The 21,848-nt window shown below is 49.5% G+C and overlaps 1 protein-coding gene across 1 annotated transcript in view; it reads left to right on the top strand.

Moving 5' to 3' along the window:
* The window catches only part of LAMC3 (laminin subunit gamma 3), a 46,921-nt gene that overhangs the window by 12,289 nt on the left and 12,784 nt on the right, over positions 1-21,848 (top strand). The window contains exons 4-18 of the mRNA XM_087707632.1: positions 584-750; positions 1,682-1,870; positions 2,965-3,082; positions 3,189-3,287; positions 5,280-5,416; positions 6,253-6,369; positions 7,451-7,655; positions 9,075-9,187; positions 9,325-9,543; positions 10,539-10,727; positions 11,602-11,847; positions 12,985-13,138; positions 13,527-13,669; positions 14,749-14,927; positions 21,305-21,449. Coding sequence (XP_087563758.1) covers positions 584-750; positions 1,682-1,870; positions 2,965-3,082; positions 3,189-3,287; positions 5,280-5,416; positions 6,253-6,369; positions 7,451-7,655; positions 9,075-9,187; positions 9,325-9,543; positions 10,539-10,727; positions 11,602-11,847; positions 12,985-13,138; positions 13,527-13,669; positions 14,749-14,927; positions 21,305-21,449 — 2,420 coding nt within the window. The remainder of the gene's footprint in view (positions 1-583; positions 751-1,681; positions 1,871-2,964; positions 3,083-3,188; positions 3,288-5,279; positions 5,417-6,252; positions 6,370-7,450; positions 7,656-9,074; positions 9,188-9,324; positions 9,544-10,538; positions 10,728-11,601; positions 11,848-12,984; positions 13,139-13,526; positions 13,670-14,748; positions 14,928-21,304; positions 21,450-21,848) is intronic.

Raw genomic sequence — 21,848 nt, forward strand, 5'->3', positions numbered from 1 at the left:
CAGATAGACAAATGGCTGTCCAGTCTTTTCTTAAAAGCCCCCAGTGAAGGAACACCCACAACTTCTGAAGGCAATTAAACTCAGTGGTAAAAGAAAGAAATGACAATCAGTTGGAGGAGAACAATGATTAAAGTATTGGAATAAATTGGTGGAGTAGCAGGAGGGTAGGTTGGAGTAGTGCTGGAGCAGAATGCTAGAATAGAATGGCCTGGAGTAGGAATAGTTTGGTGTTGGTTGGGATAAGAATAGGTTGGAATAGGAAGAAATAAGTTGGAGTAGAAATATTGGTGTAGGAGCTGAAGTAGGTTGGAGTAGCCATTGGAGTTGGAGGAGGTTAGAGGAGGTTGGAGTAATGTTAGAGAAGGAAGAGGACGGACTAGTGTTCCAGTGAAAGGTGTTGGAGCATCCAAGAAGACTAAGCCATTGATTCAAGAGCCGGAGGGAAATGGCGGGACCTAATCCATGGGGCAGGGAGGGATCCGGCCATTGTAATTTCCTTCATCAAGCACAGGTGGGCCCTCCAACACACCCAGGAGTAGCGGGGCCACCAATCTCAAAGATCTGCCTCTTGTGTCTTTGCCAGGTGCAAGTGTAACGGCCATGCCAGTGAATGCATCCCTAATGAAGAAGACCGACTGGTGTGCCTCTGCCAACACAATACGACTGGGGTAGACTGCAATATGTGCCAGCCGTTCTACCAGGACCGTCCCTGGGCAAGGGGCACCGCTGAGTCAGCCAACGAATGCCTTCGTAAGTCCTCCTGGCTCGCTCGTTTTAAAGTTCAACTCTTACAAGCGGCTCATTCCCACCAACTTGTAATCCGCTGACAAGCAAAGCATAGCAAAATTGTGTGTCGGCGTTGAGTCAATCACAATCATGATTTCATTTCTTAACATATGTCATCGTTTTTAATCGTTTAAAACTTTTTCCAGTATCGATACCCCTTCTGCCCGTTTGTAACTTTCAATTAACCGAAATGATGTATCACCAGGCAACAATTTTCAAGGTACTTCATATCCACTAACTTAAAGAGAAAAAAAAACAAACTTTGAAAAACCCAAGACTCATTGCTCCTGTGGGAATGGAAATTTCCAGGATGTTCAGTCCTGTCTTGTTCGCAAAAGTTGTATCCACTGCAGCATCCTGACTGTTCTGTGGTTGTGACTTCCGGCACTCCTTGCTAGCTTCCCATATGAAATGTCAATGGGGAAGCCAGCAGGAAGTCAAAAGTCGTTCCTATTGCTTTCTTGCTGACCTATGGTGATTATCTCTTTAGGGAAGGAAATATTGACAAAGGATGACCCAATGCTCAGAGATAGTCTAATACTATCTTCAAATGCATTGGTACCTCGGTACTCGTCATTAATTGATTCTGGAAGGCACAATGAGTACCAAAAACAAACATTTTTTTCCCCAAAAGGAATAATGCAGTGAGTCAGAAGGCAGCCGACACCAACAAGTTCTGGTTTTTCATTGAATACGTTGAGTGTCTGGGCAAAAGTTTTATGTCAAAATGTATTGAGTCCACATTTGATGAGTTTCAAAAAGAGTTGATTACCACTGTGAAAGAAACAGGATAATTCCCTGCCATCAAGGACCTTACAGTCTGTAGTACGTCAACAAGGCTTAGCTTCACGAGAATAAAAGCAATCCATGATGCCCTTCTCTTGTCTCTATCCAGCGTGCAACTGTAGTGGTAGATCGGAGGAATGCTATTACGACTGGGAACTCTACCGGCGCACCGGGCATGGTGGTCACTGTGTGAATTGCTGGGACAACACTGCCGGACCCCACTGTGAATACTGCCGGCCAAATTTTTATCGTTGGGATGATGAAATGGCGTGTCAGCCCTGCAATTGCAACCAAGCAGGTAGGGTGGTGGGAAGATGGCACCGTACTTTATAGTACCTGGAAAGGTGAACAGCCAAGGGGGAAATAGTAACATCATTAATCTTCCCCAAGAACTCCAACCCAACAGAAATGGAAAACAAATTCTTTTTTATTTGCATGTCATAGAACCCTAAGCTTGGAAGGGAACCTGGGACCTTCCAATACGAAGCAGGAAACTGAGTAATGCTGTCCAGACATTGCTTGAAACTCTGTAGTAGTGATGGAGCCTCTATACTTCAAGAGGCAGGGGACTCCTTTTGCCTTTTTTCTGCTTGTCCCTCTTTTCTTTCTTAAAGGGGGGGGTTCCACATTTAATCAAGACTGGATGGACATTGAAATCTAAATTGGGTAATCTTCTTTTTGCTACTGTCTTCTGATTATTGCTTCCATCTTCTTTCCTCTGTCTTTTTCTTATTCCTTCTGACTTCTTATTCCTCTGTCTTCTCATTATTGCATCTGCTTCTCATTATTACTTTTATCTTCTTCTTCTTCCTTCCATTGTCTTCTTATTCCTTCTTGTTGTGGCCTGCCAACGGCTAGCAGAGATGGGCCAGTCCTGGAGTCTGGGGAAGGCTCTGGTGATGAGGGCTCTGTGTCGGAGGCAGAGGGGGGGGCAGAGACGAATGCCAGTTCTCAGCTGCCTTCGGAGTCAGACATCAGTGAGGCAGAGGAACAGCTGGAGCCTGTTCCCAGTGTGTGCATACACAGAGTGGCCAGACGAAGGGAAGAGCTAAAGAACAGGGGTGGACTTGGGAGTAAGGCCACAGGTGGACGGTGAATGGCCCCTCCCAGAGGAAATAGAAGATTAGCAAAAGGGGAGTGGAGTTTGCAGGAGACAATGAGTTCATTCCTGCATTCTTGCCAAGTATTGCGGCGTCTGAAAGACATCGGCCTGGCCATTCTCCAAGCCTGATAAAGGTCAGCAATTGTGAACTATCTTGGAAGACGGTGGGAGAGGAAAGACTTTGCTGGAGAGGGATTCACTGTCAATTAAATCAAAGGGGTTTACATCGGGACGAGGACTCGGCTTTGGGCTGTGGGGAAGCCGAGGTCAGGACTCTTCTGTCTTCCTAGGTTCTTCGAATCCTCAGTGCGATGCTGCAGGGAAGTGTGAGTGCAAAGCGACAGTGGCAGGCTGGAAGTGCGAGCGATGCCAGGAAGGCTTCCATTCCCTGAGTGAAGGAGGGTGCAGGTGAGTAACAAGGAAGCAAGAATAGAAAAGTCATCAGCTCTTTTGTGGAATCTTCTGCAGCTGCTGATATGAAATCGGCTGCCCACTTCTGGCTTTGTTTTTGCAGGCCTTGTGCTTGCAACTCCGCTGGCAGTCTCGGGGTGTGTGACCCCAATTCAGGGCACTGCAGGTGCAAGAAGAGAGTGGAAGGGTACCTGTGCAACAGGTAAGCGGAATGTTTGAAAACTGAAATCTCTTCTTTTTCGCTCTTCATAAATAACCTGAAAGAATCTGTTGTTCATGTGGTTTCCATTGATGCTGTTGAGCACAACAATTTTTAAATATCTAAGTAAATAGACGCAGAGGCCATCATTATGAAGGTCCCAAAACATCCCTCATTGCATTGCCAAACCTTGATGGGAAAAGGTGAAATTTTGGGAGTGCAATTTAGAATTTTAAAACACCCAAGAGAGAATGAGAATGCAAGTGCTGAGCATCGGAGATACGATGTATTTTTTCCTATCTAATATTTCCTTCCATATTTTTTTTCACCACAATACCAGACGTTCTCCTGGTTGTAAGAGTAAATCGTGAAACCCTCCCCATAGCCGAAAACATTTACATTTAATTACATTTAACAAATTGTGAATGCTAGACACTGGAAGTTTATAAGACTTAATAAGAAGTTTATAAGATGTTGGATAACTCTAGGCAGAAGGTTGGACTGGAAAGCCTCCAAGGTGCCTTCCAACTCTGTTATTCTATTCCGTTATATTTTATTCTATTTTGTTCTGCTCTGCTCTGCTCTGCTCTATTCTATTCTATTCTAAATAAGCACACCAAGTCCTAAATTAATAATCCAGATTTGAACAATAGCTGGGGATAGGAAGTGACCAAACCAAGTGGCCTCAAACTATTTTCCATCCACCTCTTGTTAGAACAACGTCTTCTAACTCTGTGGAGCTGTCCAAGGTCCTGAAACATGACACATTTCACCAGTTTAAGCCATCCACTGATCTTTCTTGAGGACTTTCTTTGGTCTGTAGAGGTTCTCATTGAAATTTTGGGACCTGGATTTTCCCCAATAATAGCACCCACATACGCACTGCCCCTGTATAGAATGAAGGAGGGTTACTACTCTCAGTAAAAGTTGTATGTCAGGAGAATGATTACGCTGAACTACAGGTTTATGAGATCCTTACGTGATGAAGACTCAATGCAGAGAAGAGAGAAGACAAGTGGTGGATCACCATCATGGACTCCCATCAGAGAGGCCCTCAGTAGAGGGGGGTCAAAATAAAAGAAATAGAGAATTGGATCAAATAGTTAAGAAAACTGTTGGACAATATTCACCATTGAATAGTTGAACTAATTGTTGGCATCCAGATTATTTCTGGAACATCATGAACTACTTAATGTCCCACATTTTGTAATGTCTTACAAAATTGCACTCTCATCCCGCCCGTCTCTGTCTCCCTGTCTCCCTATCTGTCTCTCTCCCTGTCTTTGTCTCTCTCTGTGTGTCTGTCTGTCTCTGTGTCTCTCTTACTCTCTGTCTCCCTGTCTCTCTCCCTGTCTTTATCTCTCTGTCTCCCTGTCTCTCTATCTCTCTCTCTCCCTCTTTCTCTGTCTCTCTCTCTCTCACACACACACACACACACACAAATAGCTGGAACATCTGGTCAGGGGAAAAAACAAAAACAACTTCTTTAACATTTCATCCTAAGAACATAACATACTATTGTTTTCCATTTCATTTTTATGGGCAAGTCGGCTCCCTTCTCCACAAGCAAAGTTTCATCTCCTCGAGTGATTTATTTTGGAGAAAACCAAAAGGCCTTTTGCCCCGGTAGGAGCTATTCTCATTCCAGAGGCTGAAGCTTTACTTAGCCAACAGTTCCCTGTTTGTTGCTTTTGTTTAAAGGAATCTGAACAAAATGCCCTTGGAGGAACTAAATCATAATAAATCAAGTCAAATCTCCTGGGTGATGGAGCATGTGGCAGCTCTCAGAAGAGGAGTGCCAAGCCAAATTGAGGATCCGGTGTTTAAAGATTGTCCACTTACGTTGTTGTTGTTGTTGTTGTTGTTGTTGTTGTTGTTGTTAACAATCTTCTTTTCTTCCTTTGGAAGATGGGGCAGAGGACTTTTAATTTTATAAAGAAATAGCCCTGCTTTCCGTTGAATCTGGGAGCCTCATTAGAAGTTTTGTTCACACAGATGTCAGCCCGGCAGTTTTAACCTACAGCCTGACAACCCGGAAGGATGCACAAGTTGCTTCTGCTACGGACACTCAACCGTCTGTGCAGCAGCTCCAGGGTACGGAGTCTGTCACGTTGTCTCCCACTTCAGACTAGGTAGGTGGGCAGATGAAACCTTCCCAATTCCCCCAAAGAATTGGATGCGGAGGCTCCCTGGCCGGTTGCGGCTCCTATCTGGAGCTCCGTCTCCTGCCCAGGTTTTGATCCTGTGGCGGCCCACGCCAGTGGCCCTCGGAGCTGGCAGCAGAGCCGGAGAGTGAGGAGGCTGGGGAGGAGCCTGGGCCAGTCCTGGGGGGACTGAGGGAAGGCTCTGGTGAGGGCTCTGCGTTCGAGGCAGAGAGAGAGGGAGCCAGGCAGCAGCGAGGCAGAGGAAGCCTCTTCCCAGAGTGTGTATGTGCACCTCTGTATCATTCGTGGTTTCCTTTATTTAAAAAAAAAAAAAGCTTTGTATGAGTGAGGCCACACAGCTTTGCCTTTAAAAACAAACGGGCACAACCCGTGTCTCTGTGTGTGTGTGTGTGTGTGTGTGTGTGTGTGTGTGTGTGTGTGTGTGCGCGCGCAGAGTGTGAAACGCCACCCTATTAAAATCCATCCTGATTATATTTAAAATGGAATGTGAATTGCCACATTAATTTTAATGTGTTCTTGGGTTTGTAGCAGAATTAACCTTTGCCTCTGTTTAGCATGGAAAATTCAACCTTTTTCTGCTTGGCCACTTAAGGGCAACGTTTTTTAAAGCGCGGGAATGATTGTATTTTTTCTTTAAAAAAATATAAAAATAAAAGCGTTGCAGCCTTTGGATGACATGTAATTAAAGATGCAATCTTTTCTGATCTCCGTGAGTCAGAATGCTAAGGATCGGTTTAGACTGGAGGAATGTGCTTCATGCCTCTTATTTCCAAACCCCCCCCCCCCATTTCTTTAAAATCCAGGGCTTGGAGGCTGGAAAGCAGAGACGTCGGCTGGGAAAGAGGCTCCACTGCGCTGGGACGGGGGCGTCGCCTTCGTTGACCGAAATGAACAGGAGGTGACTGGGTTTAAGGCACCAGGTAAGGCAGCTCCTTGCTAAACCAGCAGGCGCAGTTGGAAGCGATTGACACAGGTAGTCCTTGACATATAACAGTTCGCTGAATGGCCATTCGAAGTTACAACATGGTGACCTACAGCCGTTTTTCACAGTTACGACCTTTGCAGCATCCCCGTGGTTACGGGGTCCAAATTCAGACGCTTGTCAACTGACTCCTAATTATGGCGGTCGCTGTGACCCAGAGGGGGTTCACCTGATCCCCTTTTGCAACCGTCTGAAAAATCAAAGGCAAGAGGAAAGCAAGATTCATTTAACAGCCATGTTGCTAACCAAGCAATTCCAGGATTCACTTAACAACTGTGGCAAGAGAGGTTGTAAAATGGGGTCAAATTGACTTTAGAGTAGAGTAGAATGGAATGGAATAGGAATAGGAATATAAAATGGAATAGAATGGAATAGCACAGCACAGAACAGAAGAGAAGCTGGAAGGGACCTTGGAGGTCTTCTAGTCCAGCCCCCTGCTCAAGCAGGAGTACTTACACCATCTCACACAAGTGACTGTCCTCGCTGTTATCATCTCGCTTATCAACAGACATTTTGGGCTCAACTCTGGTTTTGTAAGTCAAGCACAACCTGTAATTTCTGTGTGTGTGTGTGTGTGTGTGTGTGTGTTTATGTTTATGTATATATGTATATATACATATAAAAAATAAATATAAATATTAAATATATAAAAAATACTATATATATATATATATATATATATATATATATATATATATATATATATATATATATATATATATATATATATATATATATATATATGTGTGTGTTTTTTGTTTTTTTTTAAATTTGTGCTGATAAATAAATAAAGGGAGACTAGTATAGATCTATTTCAAGCTATTTAGCTCTCATCAGCTAGCCATACCCTTACTGGGATTTGAACCTGGGCTATATGGCATACTAGGCACACTAGGTGGATGGAAGCAGTTAGCTTCCTCCCATAATTGGGGCTTACCAGGGGTTGTAAAAATCTTATATTTATATTTATATATAATTTTTTTCTGTCTGTTCTTGGCTTGGCTCTCTACTCCGCTTAGAGAAATTTCTAGGCGATCAGCGTTTCAGCTATGGCCAGCTTCTCTCGGCCGTCCTTCACTTCGGAGACAACTCAACCGATGCTTCTTCTTCTCCTACCGTCCAGTTAATTCTGGAAGGGAACGGGGTCTCTTTATCAGCGATACACGAGAACCCGGAAGAAAGGGAGAACGAAATTCCATGCACAGAACGGATCGTGTCCTTCAGGTATCAGCCCGCTTTGATTCTCAGCTTGGTTGCAAAGATAAATTGTGTTGTTTTTCCTTTGCGACTCTTCATTTCAAGAAAACGCCATAATAGATGTAGCTACCCCATTAAAGCTATAAATAGCTGATGGAAATGATTATTCCAGACTCTTCTAGATCTGGGAAAACCTAATGAGGGGCGTTGACTGTTCTGGGGTTTTAAAGCTGAGTTTTGCCAGGCCTAAATGGAAGCTTTGCTCTGCATGCTAAACAGCTCTTTAAAAAAAAAAACCCGATAAAACGGCTTGTAAAAACCATCCCTACACTCAGGGTTACAGGCTGAGAGACACAGCAGCAAAGGAAGAGATATGGGGAGGGGAAAGGAAAGAAAAATAGAATTAGCTGAAAACTTAGATCTTAAGATGGGAATCATTCTGGGTTATTAGAAATTAAAAGACGCTTGCTCCAGGGGAGGAAAGCTATGGCAAACTTAGACACATCCTAAAAAGCAGAGACATCACCCTGCCAACAAAAATGCACGTAGTCAAGACTATGGTTTCCCCAGTTGCAATGGATGGCTGTGAAGGTTGGAGCACAAGGAAGGCTGAGTGCCAAAGAATCGAGGCCTTTGAAGGATGGCGCTGGAGAAGACTTGACTGCGAGGCCATCCAACCGGTCAGTCCCAGAGGAGATCCACCCTGACTGCTCTGTAGAAGGCCGGATCCTGAAGAGGAAACTCAAGGACTTTGGCCACCTGATGAGAAGGAGGAAGGACTCCCTGGAGAAGAGCCTCATGCTGAGAACGATTATGGGAGGGGCCAATCATCTCCAAGCCTTACGCCCGAGTCAATCCTGTTTTCTTAATTGTTCTTGCCTTCTGGCAGCTCTGCACATGCGCACACTGGGAACAGGCTCCCCCTGTTCCTCTGCCTCGCAGATATCAGATTCTAGAGGCAGCAAGTAACTACCAGATGGCCCTGGCCCCCACTCTGCCTCCGACACAGAGCCACAGACTCCAGGACTGGCCCAGGTTCCTCCCCAACCCTCCTCACTCTCTGAATCTGCTGCCAGCTCTGCCAGCCACTGGCATGGGCCACGACAGGCAGCTTTTTTTTTTTAACCAAGTAATAACCACGCCGGTTGCTACAATACCCTTGATGTTGTTCAATTAACTCCAACCGCTGCTGGCAAACAGCAGGATGAGCTGATCAATGCTACATCCTTTTCTTTGTGGAAAGCTATAAATATCCAGAGAACAGCAAGGGTCGTAGTTTCAGCAGGGGAGGATTAAAGGTTTTTATTTAAACAAACACACACAAACACACACACACACACACACACACACACACACACACCTAGTTTGAGCAAGGACCTGTTAATCCTCCAGGTGACTTTTCTGCAAGTTTTGTCTGATTAGGGTTCCCGGGTCGGTTTGTCGTAGGCTGCACGAGGCGGAGGAAGCCATGAATTTGGTCCTGTCGCCTTTCCAGTTCCAGCGGATGCTTTCCAATCTGACGAAGCTTCAGATCCAAGTTAAAAGTAGACCCAGATCAGGTAAGCCGAAGCACCGAAGAAGGTTAGCCCTCCTTTAGTTCCAGGTAGAGAAATGAAACTCCCCACAGTTCCTCCACTGAGCACGGATGGAAGGCAGGTGAGCTTCCATTCTAAAACCTGCGTTTCTTCCTCTGCAGGCAGGATTGGGCTGAAGGAGGTTCGCCTGGCCTCCGCCTGCCCCGGTTCCTCCCGGGGGGCTCCGTGGGTGGAAGAGTGTCTCTGCCCGCAGGGCTTCCAAGGCCGGTTTTGCCAGTTGTGCGCTTCGGGTTACAAACGGTCGATCCCTTGGGAGGGGCCGTTTGCAAGTTGCGTGCCTTGTGCCTGCAACCAGCACGGGAGCTGCGACCCCAATTCTGGTGAGCGTAAAGTTTTTTTTTCCTTCCCTTCTTCATCCCAAAGGTGGTTTTTTTTTCCCTCCAAGAGGCAGCTGGAATTTCTGGTTTTTCTTTGAAGATGTTTTGCTTCTCATCCAAGAAGCTTCCTTGGGTTCTCCGTCTTCAGAGAAAAACCAGAAAGTCCAGCTGCCTCTTGGAAAAAGCACCTTTAGGGACTCTTATCTGACCGTTCTCTAAAGCAACATTAAGAGGCTTTTGCCAATCTGAAGGGACAAATCTCCCACTGTCCCTTTTGCAGCCTGAGAAACGAGGGAGGGTCCCTTCCTGAGCCTCTTTCTCTGCCCCTTGTGCAGCTCTGGGCCTCCCTCCCTCCCTCTCTCTCACTCACTCACTCTCTCTCTCTCTCTCTCTCTCTCACTCATTCTCTCTGTCTTTCTGTCTGTCTCTGCCTCTCCCTCCATCTCTTTCTCCCTCTCTTTCTCTTTTTCCCTCCCCCCCCCTCCTCCCCTCTCTTACCTGACTGTTCTTTCAAGCTACCTGAATAGAGTTTTGGAGGTCTCAAGTTACAGATCCCTCACCTCTTCCTTTACAACCCAAGAAACTAGGGAGGGTCCCTCCCGAAGGGTTCCCTGAGTGGGCCTGTCCTTTTCTCCCCTCCCCTCTCTCTCTCATCTGACCAATTGCCCAGACTGCAGCAATTCCACCTCTCTCCCAGGGCCACTCTCACAAATTATGAATCTCAGGCACAATAAAGCAGTTCAAATGACTAGGAGAATTTGGTTTATTTGGTTTACAAGAACCTGAACTACGAACGGTCGAAGCACATTGGCAGTTGACAAAAGTCAGCAGAATTCTGGGTTTAGATCTGTTGTGAGCATGAAGGGATTTGAGACTGATAACACGTTTGACCCCTCCCTCCAGTTCAGCCGGGACATCTCCTACGGTTACACTTCCTAAGGTCTTTTCTTTCTGAGAAAACCTTCCTTCCTTCCCTCCTCCCCCTCCTCTTTCCACAGGCATCTGCCAATGTCTTCACAACACCGAAGGGCCCGCTTGTGAGCGATGTGCTGTGGGGTACTATGGCAACCCTTTCCTTGGCCAGCCTGATGACTGCCAACCTTGCCCGTGTCCGGGGCAAGGCCCTTGCGCAACCATGCTGGACAGCCAAGAAATTGTCTGCACGCACTGTCCCCCGGGACAGAGAGGTGGGTGGTCTCACAGCAGGGCACCATGCCCCCAGCCTCAAAGGGCAAGCAACACTGGCCCAAACACGATGCTCACCGAGTGAACTGGTGTTGTTGTGGCCCGTCGGCGGCTAGCAGAGCTGGCAGGAGAGTCGGACAGTGAGGAGGTTGGGGAGGAACCTGGGCCAGTCCTGGGGGGGCTGAGGGAAGCTCAGACAAGGGCTTTGCGTGGGAGGCAGAGAGGGAGATAGACAGCAGTGAGGCAGAGGAACAGCTGGAGCCTCTTCCCAGTGTGCGCATGGACAGAGCTGCCAGAAGACAAGGACAACTAAGAAATCAGGGTTGACTTGGGAGTAAAGCCACACCTTGGAGGCAATTGGCCCCTCCCAGAGGAAACAAAAGAGGAGCGAATGGGGAGGGGGCTTTTGCAGAAAGCAATTTATTCTTTCAGTCGTTTCAAGAGGGGAAAGTTCTGTTCATGACTATAAGAGACTCTGGGCCAAGCGTTGCCTTGCCCCGCGGTTGGAAACTAATTATCTGGCAGCTCTCCAAGCGAGATAAGGTTCGTGTGGATAAACATTCCTTTGAAAAGACTGTTTTACTAAGCCTCGCTGACTGGGAATGAAAGGAACTCACAGTCGTGTAAGTAAAAGGGGTTTTGCGGGGACCAAGGCTTCGTGCTTTCTCAGGAAGGTTCTGGGTCAGAAGAGGTATATATAAGTCCTTTCACTATTGCTATTCCGATTCTTATTGCCCTGTTGCTTTGCATGTACATTGAGAGCTTCTGCACAGGAGACAAACTCCTTGTGGGTCTAACCACACTTGGCCAAGAAACTCTCCCAATTTATCATCAACCTCAATTACCACCGGAACTGTTTCTCTTTGCGCTTCTCAGGTCGCCTCTGTGAATTATGCGACGACGGTTTCTTTGGGGACCCCCTGGGGAGGAACGGAAGTCTGCGTCCTTGCAAGAGCTGCGATTGCCGTGGCAACACGGACCCCAACGCAGTGGGCAATTGTGACTCTTCCACCGGCCGTTGCCTGCGCTGCTTGTACAACACTGCAGGGGAGCATTGCGAACGGTGCCAGGAGGGCTTCTATGGGGATCCCTTGGCTGCCAACCCAGCCACCAAGTGCGCACGTAAGTCCCCCGGCTGAGAACCACCCCAAAGGTTGCTAAGGTGGGGTGGGAAGGTCAGCAGCACGGCCAGTGGCGGGATTCAGAGATTTTGCTCCCACCGGTTCTGTCCCCTGGGCGGGGCTTGGTGGGCGGGGCTTGGTGGGCGTGGCTGGTGGGCATTGCAGGGGAAGAATACTGTAAAATCCCCCTCCCCCCCCCACCCCACTAACCTGCTTCCCAGCTCCGTTCCCCAGTGCAGGGCAACAGAAGAAGCCGATCAGCCGGGACTCGGGAGACGGTGAATAGATTGGTGGTGGTGGGGGGGGTGGCAGCTAGAATTGGTATTTGCCAGTTCTCTGAACTACTCAAGATTTCCGCTACCGGTTCTCCAGAACTGGCTGAATCCCACCTCTGGATGAAATCAAGACCACTTTTGATCTCAAGGATATAGCAGAATAATAGAAATGGAAGGGACCCTGGAGGTCTTCTAGTCCACCCCCTTGCTCAAGCAGGAGTCCCCATACCATTCCCGAACAAAGGGCCATGCAATTTCTTCTTAATAGCCTCCAGTGATGGAGCACCCACAATAGCAATAGCAATAGCAGTTAGACTTATATGCCGCTTCATAGGGCTTTCAGCCCCCTCTAAGCGGTTTACAGAGTCAGCATATCTCCCCCAACAACAATCCGGGTCCTCAACCTCTGTAGGTGAGCCATTCCATTGATTAAAAGTTGCTTAACCATTGCCTGGCTTAGCAACTGAAATTCTGGGGTCAATCGTGGTCATAGGTTGAGGACTACCTGTATAAGAAGAGAAGAAACTATGGGAACTCAGCAAGGAGAGGAGCAACCTAGAACTCCCTTCCTGACAGTCAGAAGAATCAACCAGAGGAAGAGAAGTTGCCTCCGGAAGTCGTGGATGCTCCATCACTGGAGGCCTTTAACAAGAAACTGGACAACCGTTTGTCTGAAATGGCATAGGAACTCCTGCTTGAGCAGGGGGAGGGGTTGGACTAGAAGACCTCCAGGGTCCCTTCCAGCTTTATTCTGATTGAAGTATGCAGGGTTTTTATTAAGCCAGTTTTGCATTTCAGCATCATGCCGTTTCTTCTCCTCTCACACATTCTTTCTCTCTCTCTCTCTATCGCTTTCTTCCCAGCCTGCAGCTGTAACCCTGATGGCTCCACTCACGGGCCCAAAACCTGTGATCCGGTGTCTGGACAGTGTCGCTGCCTTCCCAATGTAACCGGGCGAGAGTGTACCCAGTGCCTGGAAGGCTATTTTGACCTACAGCCAGGGGTGGGGTGCAGAAGGTAACAGGGGTGGGATTGGGAGGGGGAAGAAGGTTCCAGAGGAGGCAGAAGAGGGAGACGTAACCCGGCTTCCTTCCTTCCAATGGGAGGTTTTTCATGCATTGGGATTATGACTTGGTTCTCCAGAGTTTTCAACCTTAGCAACTTTAAGATGAGTGGACTTCAACTCCCAGGATTCTCCAGCCAGCATGCAGAATGGAGGATTCCGAGAGTTGAACCCAAACATACTGCCTGGGGGATTCTGGGAGTTGAAGTCCACACCTCTTAAAATTGCCCAGTTAAGGAAAGCAGTTCCAGGTGACACTTGGGCCCTGGGGATGTTCCCATCCGAGGAGAATCAGACTACATTAAACAAAACTTGCCTTCTTATGTCTCTCTTGCTCCCAAGTTGCCAGTGCCACCCAGTGGGAGCCGAGAGCAACATCTGCCACCCCGTCACAGGGCAATGCACCTGCCACCCTGGCGTCACAGGGCTATCGTGCCATCGGTGCCAGGACGAGTTCTTTGGATTCTCTGCCCAGGGCTGCCAAGGTAGGCTCAACCTCCCTTCCGCCAGGGCCTTGATTGGCCCATTGTGGGAGAGGGGGAGGATCGGGGACCCCTGAATGAGGCTCAGATGAGTCTCTACCCGTGGTCTTTTGAACTAAGGCTGACATGATAGCATTGTCTCAATATTTGAGGGGCTGCCCCAAAGAAGAGGAGGGGCAACCTATTCTCCAAAGGACCTGAAGGCAGGACAAGAAGCAAAGGAAGGAAACGAATCAAGGAGAGAAGCAACTGGAGCTAAGGAGGAATTTCCAGCAGTGAGAACAATTAATCAGTAGAGCAGCTGCCACCAGATGTTGTGGGTGCACCAACACTGGAGGCTTTCAATAAGCTATTGGACAATCTGAAATGCTATTGCTGTGGCCTGCCAGAAGATATGGACAATTGGGGAGGAACCCCGGCCAGTCCTGGAGTCTGGTGAGGGCTCTGTGTCGGAGGCAGAGGAGGGGGCCAGGGCTGTCTGACAGTCATCAGCTGCCTTCGGAGTCAGACATCAGTGGGGCAGAGGAACAAGTGGAGCCTATTCCCAGTGTGCACATGTGCAGAGTGGCCAGACGAAGGGAACAGCTAAAGAACGGGGGTCGACTTGGGAGTAAGGCCACAGGTGGACGGTGAATGGCCCCTCCCAGTGGAAATAAAAGAGGAGTGAAAGGGGAGGGGAGTTTGCAGTTCGCTTCATTGGTTCGTGACCCTCCGAGACTCCTTGCCAATTTTTGCAGATATAGGCCTGGCAGCTCTCCAAGCCAGATAAGGTCTGTGACTATAAATCCTCCCTCGAAAGACTTTGCTGGAGGTGAATGGGCAGAATTCACAGTCAGTAAAGAAAAGGGTTTTTTTTTGTTGGGACCAGGAGTCGGCTTCAGGCTCTGGGGAAGCCTCTGTTGGAACAGGTATAGGGTTTCCTGTTTGAATAGGAGGTTGGTCTAGAAGACCTCCAAGGTCCCTTCTAATTCTGTTATTTCTCCTTTGTTTGGTCCCCACTGAAGATAAACGTTTGGGGGAGGTGTTGGCCTCGTGAATGATCCAACTCCAGGGGCATTTGCCATTTTTTTCTTCCTTTCCAGCCTGCAACTGTTCCCAGATTGGTTCGGTTTCCCTCCAGTGCCACAGCAACAGCAGTTGTGACTGTAACAAGGGCTTTGTGGGCAACAAGTGTGACCAGTGTGATGTCAACTACTTCTTTGACCCGGGAAGTGAGCAATGCCAGGAGTGTCCTCTCTGCTACGGCCTTGTGAAGGAGGAGGTAGGATTCCGCTTTGACCAGCAAACTCCGTCAGCCTCTCAGGCCGATTAATTGAAGGTTCCCACTCAATCTCCAGCCTGGAAATCTCAGCTTTCTTGATCGGCCTTTTGGTCCTCTTAACAGTAGATCCATCAGCCTTAAATATATACAGATAATCCTCGATTGAACAACCAGAATTGGACCAAATATTCCCATGAAAGTTGTTCAGTGGGTTTTGATCCGTTTTACAATCTTTCTTGCCATGGTTGTTAAGTGAATCACTGCATGGAGTGGGTTTGGCTTCCTCACACACTTTGCTTGTCAGAAGCTGGTAGGATGGGCCAGAAAAGGCAATTTTGTCACGTGACTGACGTTGCCATTAATTAAGAGCCAAGGTGGCGCAGTGGTTAAATGCAGCACTGCAGGCTACTGCTAGATCAGCAGGTCAGCGGTTCAAATCTCACCGGCTCAGGGTTGACTCAGCCTTCCATCCTTCCGAGGTGGGTAAAATGAGGACCCAGATTGTTGGGGGCGATATGCTGACTCTCTGTAAACTGCTTAGAGAGGCCTGAAAGGCCTATGAAGCGGTATATAAGTCTACTGCTATATATATAGTCAGTTGACAAGCATCCCAGCCCACAAGAGCTGCCAGGCCCTCTGATGGCCACAGATATGAGAACCTGTCCTGAGGTCTCTTCTTTCAGCCATACTAACTTTGAACAGTTGCTGAATGAGTGGTCTTTAACTGAGGACTAGCTCCACATTACGGTATGGTAGAGTAGAGTAAGGTAGAGTGGGAAGAGGAAGAGAATGGAACGGAGCAGAATAGAAATAGCAACAATGGGAATAGAATAGAATAGAATAGAATAGAATAGAATAGAATAGAATAGAATAGAATTCTTTATTGGCCAGGTGGGATTGGACAGACAAGGAATTTGTCTTTGGTGCAGATGCTCTCATTGTACATAAAAGCTCTAAGTGATAAATCATGGTCATAGTCATCATAAAAAATCATAAGATAGCAGTTAGAATTAGAATTAGAATTAGAATTTATTAAAATTTATAGGCCGCCCTTTTCCCTGAGGGGACTCAGGGCGGCTCACAATCACAAGGGAGGGAAGTGCAACATCAAAAACAAAACAAAATGTGAACAAAGAAAAAATAGTAAAACACAACTTTCGTTCAACAATCAAACACTCGGGCGGGTGAATTAGGAACCTATCCCCAGGCCTGCTGGGAGAGCCAGATCTTGAGGGCTGCGCGGAAGGTCTGGACGGTGGTGAGGGTACGGATCTCAGCGGGGAGATCGTTCCACAGGGTCGGAGCTGCAACAGAAAAGGCTCTCCTCCGTGTGGTCGCCAGTCGGCATTGACTGGCAGATGGGATTCGGAGGAGGCCCAGTCTGTGCGATCGAATTGGTCGAAGGGAGGTAATCGGCAGGAGGCGGTCTCTCAAGTACCCAGATCCACTACCATGGAGTGCTTTAAAGGTGGTCATCAGTACCCTGAAGCGCACCCGGAGACCAACAGGTAGCCAGTGCAGCTCGCGGAGGACAGGTGTAACGTGGGCGAACCGCGGTGCGCCCACTATCACTCGCGCGGCTGCATTCTGGACTAACTGTAGTCGCCGGATGCACTTCAAGGGCAACCCCATGTAGAGCCCATTGCAGTATTCCAGCCTAGAGATCACAAGGGCTCGAGTGACTGTTGTGAGAGCCTCCCGGTCTAGGTAGGGCCGCAACTGGCGGACCAGGCGAACCTGGGCAAATGCCCCCCTGGTCACAGCTGACAGCTGGTGGTCAAAAGTCAGCTGTGGGTCCAGGAGGACTCCTAAGTTGCGGACCCTATCTGAGGGGTGTAAAATTTGACCCCCCAGCCTAAGTGTTGGTACATTCGCCAAATTATTGGGAGGGAAGCACAACAGCCACTCGGTCTTGTCCGGGTTGAGTACCAGTTTGTTAGCGCTCATCCAGTTCCTAACGGCCTCTAGACCCTGGTTCATCACGTCCACCGCTTCATTGAGTTGGCACGGGGCGGACAGATACAGTTGCGTATCGTCCGCATATTGATGGTATTTTATCCCGTGCCTCCGAATGATCTCGCCCAGCGGTTTCATGTAAATGTTAAATAGTAGGGGGGATAAGACCGAACCCTGTGGCACCCCACATGTTAGGGGCCTCAGGGACGATCTCTGCCCCCCGACCAACACCGACTGCGACCTGTCCGAGAGGTAGGAGGAGAACCACTGTAAAACAGTGCCTCCCACTCCCACCTCCCGCAGTCGTCGCAGAAGGATACCATGGTCGATGGTATCGAAAGCCGCTGAGAGGTCAAGGAGAACCAGGATGGATGCATAGCCTCCATCTCTGGCCCTCCAGAGATCATCGGTCAATGCGACCAAAGCGGTTTCTGTGCTGTAACCAGGTCTGAAGCCGGACTGGAAGGGGTCAAGATAACTAGCTTCCTCCAAGGCCCGTTGAAGCTGGAAGGCCACCACCTTCTCAACAACCTTCCCGATAAAGGGGAGGTTGGAGACAGGACGAAAGTTGTTTAAAATGGCTGGATCCAAGGATGGTTTCTTCAGGAGGGGTCTCACCACCGCCGTTTTAAGTACGGCGGGGAAGTGCCCCTCCCGAAGGGAGGCGGTCACGACCGCCTGGATCCAGCCATGTGTCACCTCCCTGCTGTTGGCAACCAGCCAGGAGGGACACGGGTCCAGAATACAGGTGGAGGCACTTACAGCTCGAATGGCCTTGTCCACATCCCCAGAGGCAACATCCTGGAACTCAACCCAGAGATGATTTGCCAAGCGGTCCTCCTGTGTCTCGGCTGGATCTACTGCGGTGGAGTCCAAGTCCGACCGAAACCGAGCTATTTTGTCCGCCAAGAATTGAGCATAGTCCTCAGCCCTACCCTGCAAGGGGTCTCCCGCATCCCTCCTGTTAAGGAGGGAGCGGGTTATCCTAAACAGGGCGGCTGGGCGTGACTCGGCGGACGCAACCAAGGCAGAAATGTATGATCTTTTGGCAGTTCTTAATGCTCGAACGTAGTCCTTGGTGCAGGTGGTTAGAAGTGCTCGGTTTGCCTCGGACTTATCGGACCTCCACTGGTGCTCTAGGCATCTCCTCCGGCGTTTCTTCTCCCGGAGCTCCTCGGTAAACCAAGGGGGCCTCCGGGATCCACTGACCCGGAGGGGCCGTAGTGGCGCAATCCGATCAAGAGACTCCGACGCCGCCGAGTGCCAGGCGGCAACCAGAGTCTCCGCCGAACTGTGGGCGAGAGTATCAGGAATGACCCCAAGCTCTGTCTGGAACCTCAATGGGTCCATAAGTCGCCTGGGGCGGAACCACCTGGTCGGTTCCTCCTCCCTACGGTGGGGGTTTGGCCTCCGGAAGTCAAGCCTCAGTAGGCAATGGTCTGACCACGACAGGGGTATGTTCTCATTACCCCTCAGACCAAGATCACACATCCACTGCTCCGAGAGGAATACGAGGTCGAGCATGTGACCCGCTGCATGGGTTGGGCCCCGAATTACCTGGGTCAAGCCCATGGCTGTCATGGAAGCCATGAACTCCTGCGCCCCATCAGAGCGTTCACCGAGCGATGGCAAATTGAAGTCCCCCAGAACTATAAGCCTGGGGAACTCAACTGCCAGCTCGGCTACTGACTCGAGGAGCGAGGGGAGGGATGCTGCAACGCAGTTGGGAGGCAGGTACGTTAGCAGCAAACCCACTTGACCCTTGAGGTCCAACTTTATCAGCAGGGACTCACACCCGACAAGCTCCGGAGCAGGGACCCTACGAGGTAACAGAGACTCCCGGATTACAATAGCCACACCGCCACCCCTTCCCTGGGCTCTCGGCTGATGAAGCACCTGAAATCCCTCTGGGCACATCTCTACAAGGGGGACTCCTCCTTCTGTGCCCAGCCAGGTTTCAGTAATACATGCCAGGTCTGCCCTCTCGTCAACAATTAAGTCCCGGACGAGGGGAGCCTTGTGAATAACAGACCTGGCATTTAGCAACAGCAGCCTGAGACCAGGGTCCTGGGTACTCGCGCCATCTGGTCTTGGAGTGGGACTCAAAGGGCCGGAAGGAGGGATCTCTGTAATGTAGCGAACCCTCCTTCCCCGGTAATGGCTAGCCCTAAGGTCCCCGCCGTATCTGCCTCTCCCTGTCACGACCGCAATGCTCCGACCCACTCCCGTGGCCGTAGTCCCCCCAATCACCCCGGTACCCCCCGCCTTCCCTAGCAGGTCCTCCGAGCCAAGCATACTCAAACACTCACACAACCAGTCCCCACGTAATTATTAAAATACACAAATGCAACAGTAATAACAATAAAAGTGGGTCACTCACACACTTACATACAATCCCATATACTCAACATACTAAAGATAGAAGAAAAAGGGAGAGAAAAAAGAAGGAAATAAGAAGAATCAAAGTAGCGCAAAATTGTTAAAGTGCGAGTTCAGGGAGAGCCAAATAGTTCTCAGCAGATGGCTCTGCAACAGACAGATTCTGGGAAAATCCAGAAAGTCCAGAGTAGTTGAAGGAAGCAGGGGGCTTTCTCGCATACTGCAGTACCCCCGCTCATCTAATGGTGGCGCTCTCTGAGGCCAGAAGTCCAGGGTGGTATCAGGTAGCAGTGGCCGTGCCAGATGGAAATGCAGTCCAGAAGCCGCGCTCAAAAAAGAGTCAGATGTCGAACAGCAGAAGGCCCTATAGCAGGCCCTGCAGCAGCAGCAACCAGGTGGGGGGGAGAATTCACCGAAAGGAGGGGCCAAGCCGAAGGGAGCGGGAGGAGGGGGTGCCCAGCCGAGCTGGAATGGCAGTAGATGTGAACAGCCTCCCATTCTCTCCCAGTACTGTTCCTGGCTGATCACCTTCTCCATAGGGCGATGGCTAGCCCGGCGTGAATCTCAATCCCTCACAAGGAGCAGCTGAAATGCCAAAGCTGAAAAGAAAGAAACGTCACCCAGCAGCAGGGGGGGGAGGGCGAGGCTCTCTTAGCCAGCAATTAAAGAGGGCCAAAGCTCCCTCAGGCCAGGATTGTAGATTGGCCTCGTTAAGAAGGCGCCGTTACTGTCTATTGTTCATGTGGCGAGGGGGGGGGCAGCGGGGGGAGCAGCAGAGGAGGGCGGGGGGGGGGGGTGCCCAGCAGTCGCTCGCCAGAAATTATCAGGCCACTGGAGCAGGCTCCTTCAGCCTCCCTCCAGATGAAAACGCCGCTCTCCCCGATAGAAACGCTGCCTGTTGACTGAGAAACCACCATCCGCGGGGGGGGGGGGAAACGCCGCCCGAAGGCCGTCCCACGCTGTCCAACACCGCCGAGGCTCGTCCAAGACTGTCTCTGCCTTCCTCGCTCCACGCCACCTAGAAACGTTGCCTATCGGCTGCCTCTCTCTGCCTCTCTCGGTCCACGCCAGCAAGAAACGCTGCCTGTCAGCTGAAAAGCCACCATCCACCGGGGGGGGGGGGGAACGGCGCCCGAAGGCTGTCCCACGTTGTTCAACACCGCCGAGGCTTGTCCCAGGACGCCCAAGAATGTCTTTCCAGCAGGCAGCCCTCCGGACGCTCTGGATTCCTCTCTCCCAAAGCCTTCCGTTTGAGAGGTCCAGCGGTCGGTAAAAGCACAGACTGGGTATTTTCTCTGTCTTCCAACCTGAGCGGTGAGCTCAGGCAGCCATCTTCCTTCGCACATGCGCAGAGTCCAACTCTGAGTTAGACTTATATACCGCTTCCTAGGGCTTTCAGCCCTCTCTAAGCGGTTTACAGAGTCAGCACATCACCCCCCACAGTCTGGGTCCTCATTTCACCCACCTCGGAAGGATGGAAGGCTGAGTCAACCTTGAGCCGGTGAGATTTGAACCGCCGAACTGCAGAACTAGCAGTCAGCTGAAGTGGCCTGCAGTGCTGCACCCTAATCACTGCGCCACCTCGGCTCATATAGATATGGCAAGAAAGATAAAGATATAACACCTAGTGGTAGAATCAACATAAATAGTACTAGGAAACTCATTAAAACAATATAAATAGTAAAGATACAATCAACAGAGTTAGAGCCATGAGTAGAAGAGGAGATCGGTGCTAGGAAAGATGAGAAGAAGAATATTAATACAGTCCTGCTAAATAGTTTGACAGTGTGGGAATTGATTGTTTGGCAGAGTGATTGCATGCGGGGCAAAACTGTCCTTGTGTCCACATTCTTATTCTTCTCCATCACTGGGAGTTTTTAAGAATAGACTGGACAGCCGCTTGTCCAGAATGGTGTAAGGTCTCCTACTTGAGCAGGAGGCTGGACTAGAAGACCTCCAAGGTCCCGTCCAGCTCTGTTATGTTTGGAGAGAGGTGATGTCTTTCTCCAAGGGAGACCCACGTGGAATTCTTTCCTGTGCAGACGGACAGAGTGATTGACAAGCTGACCGAAATGGAAGCCTGGTTCCAGAGGCCCAGCTGTGACCGATCCAAAGGCGGATATTATCACGTGATGCTTGGCGAGAGCCCCCGGGGAGACAACCTTCAGCAGCCGCACCTGTTGGAAGGTAAAAACAATGGAAGGAGGATCGTCTTATGACAAACAGGGGATCAATGGAAGAGCGGGTTCTTGGCTTTTCTTCATCAGCTTTCTCGTGGTCCAGCTTTAGAGTCCACCCCATGTTCCATCCTCGGCTTCCCCAAAAAGCAGGAGGCAGAGTCCTGGTCCCAACAAAACCCCTTTTATTAAACAAATGTGGATTCCTCTCATTCACCTTCCGCCTAGGCCTGGCAAACAGCCTTTCAAAGGAGTATTTAGGACCACAGACCTTATCTATCCTGGAAAGCTGCCTGTAAATATTTTCCCAATGAGGAGCTGTGCAAGGAAAGGCTGGGCACAGAGTCTGTGAGATTCATGGACAGATCTTCACACTCCTGAAATGAACGAACAAACTAATGGTTCCCTG

This window comes from Thamnophis sirtalis, unplaced genomic scaffold (genome assembly GCF_051295495.1).
Source record: "Thamnophis sirtalis isolate CommonGarterSnake01/CBP01778 unplaced genomic scaffold, rThaSir2_p1.2 scaffold_2, whole genome shotgun sequence".
NCBI classification, from domain to species: Eukaryota; Metazoa; Chordata; class Lepidosauria; order Squamata; family Natricidae; genus Thamnophis; species Thamnophis sirtalis.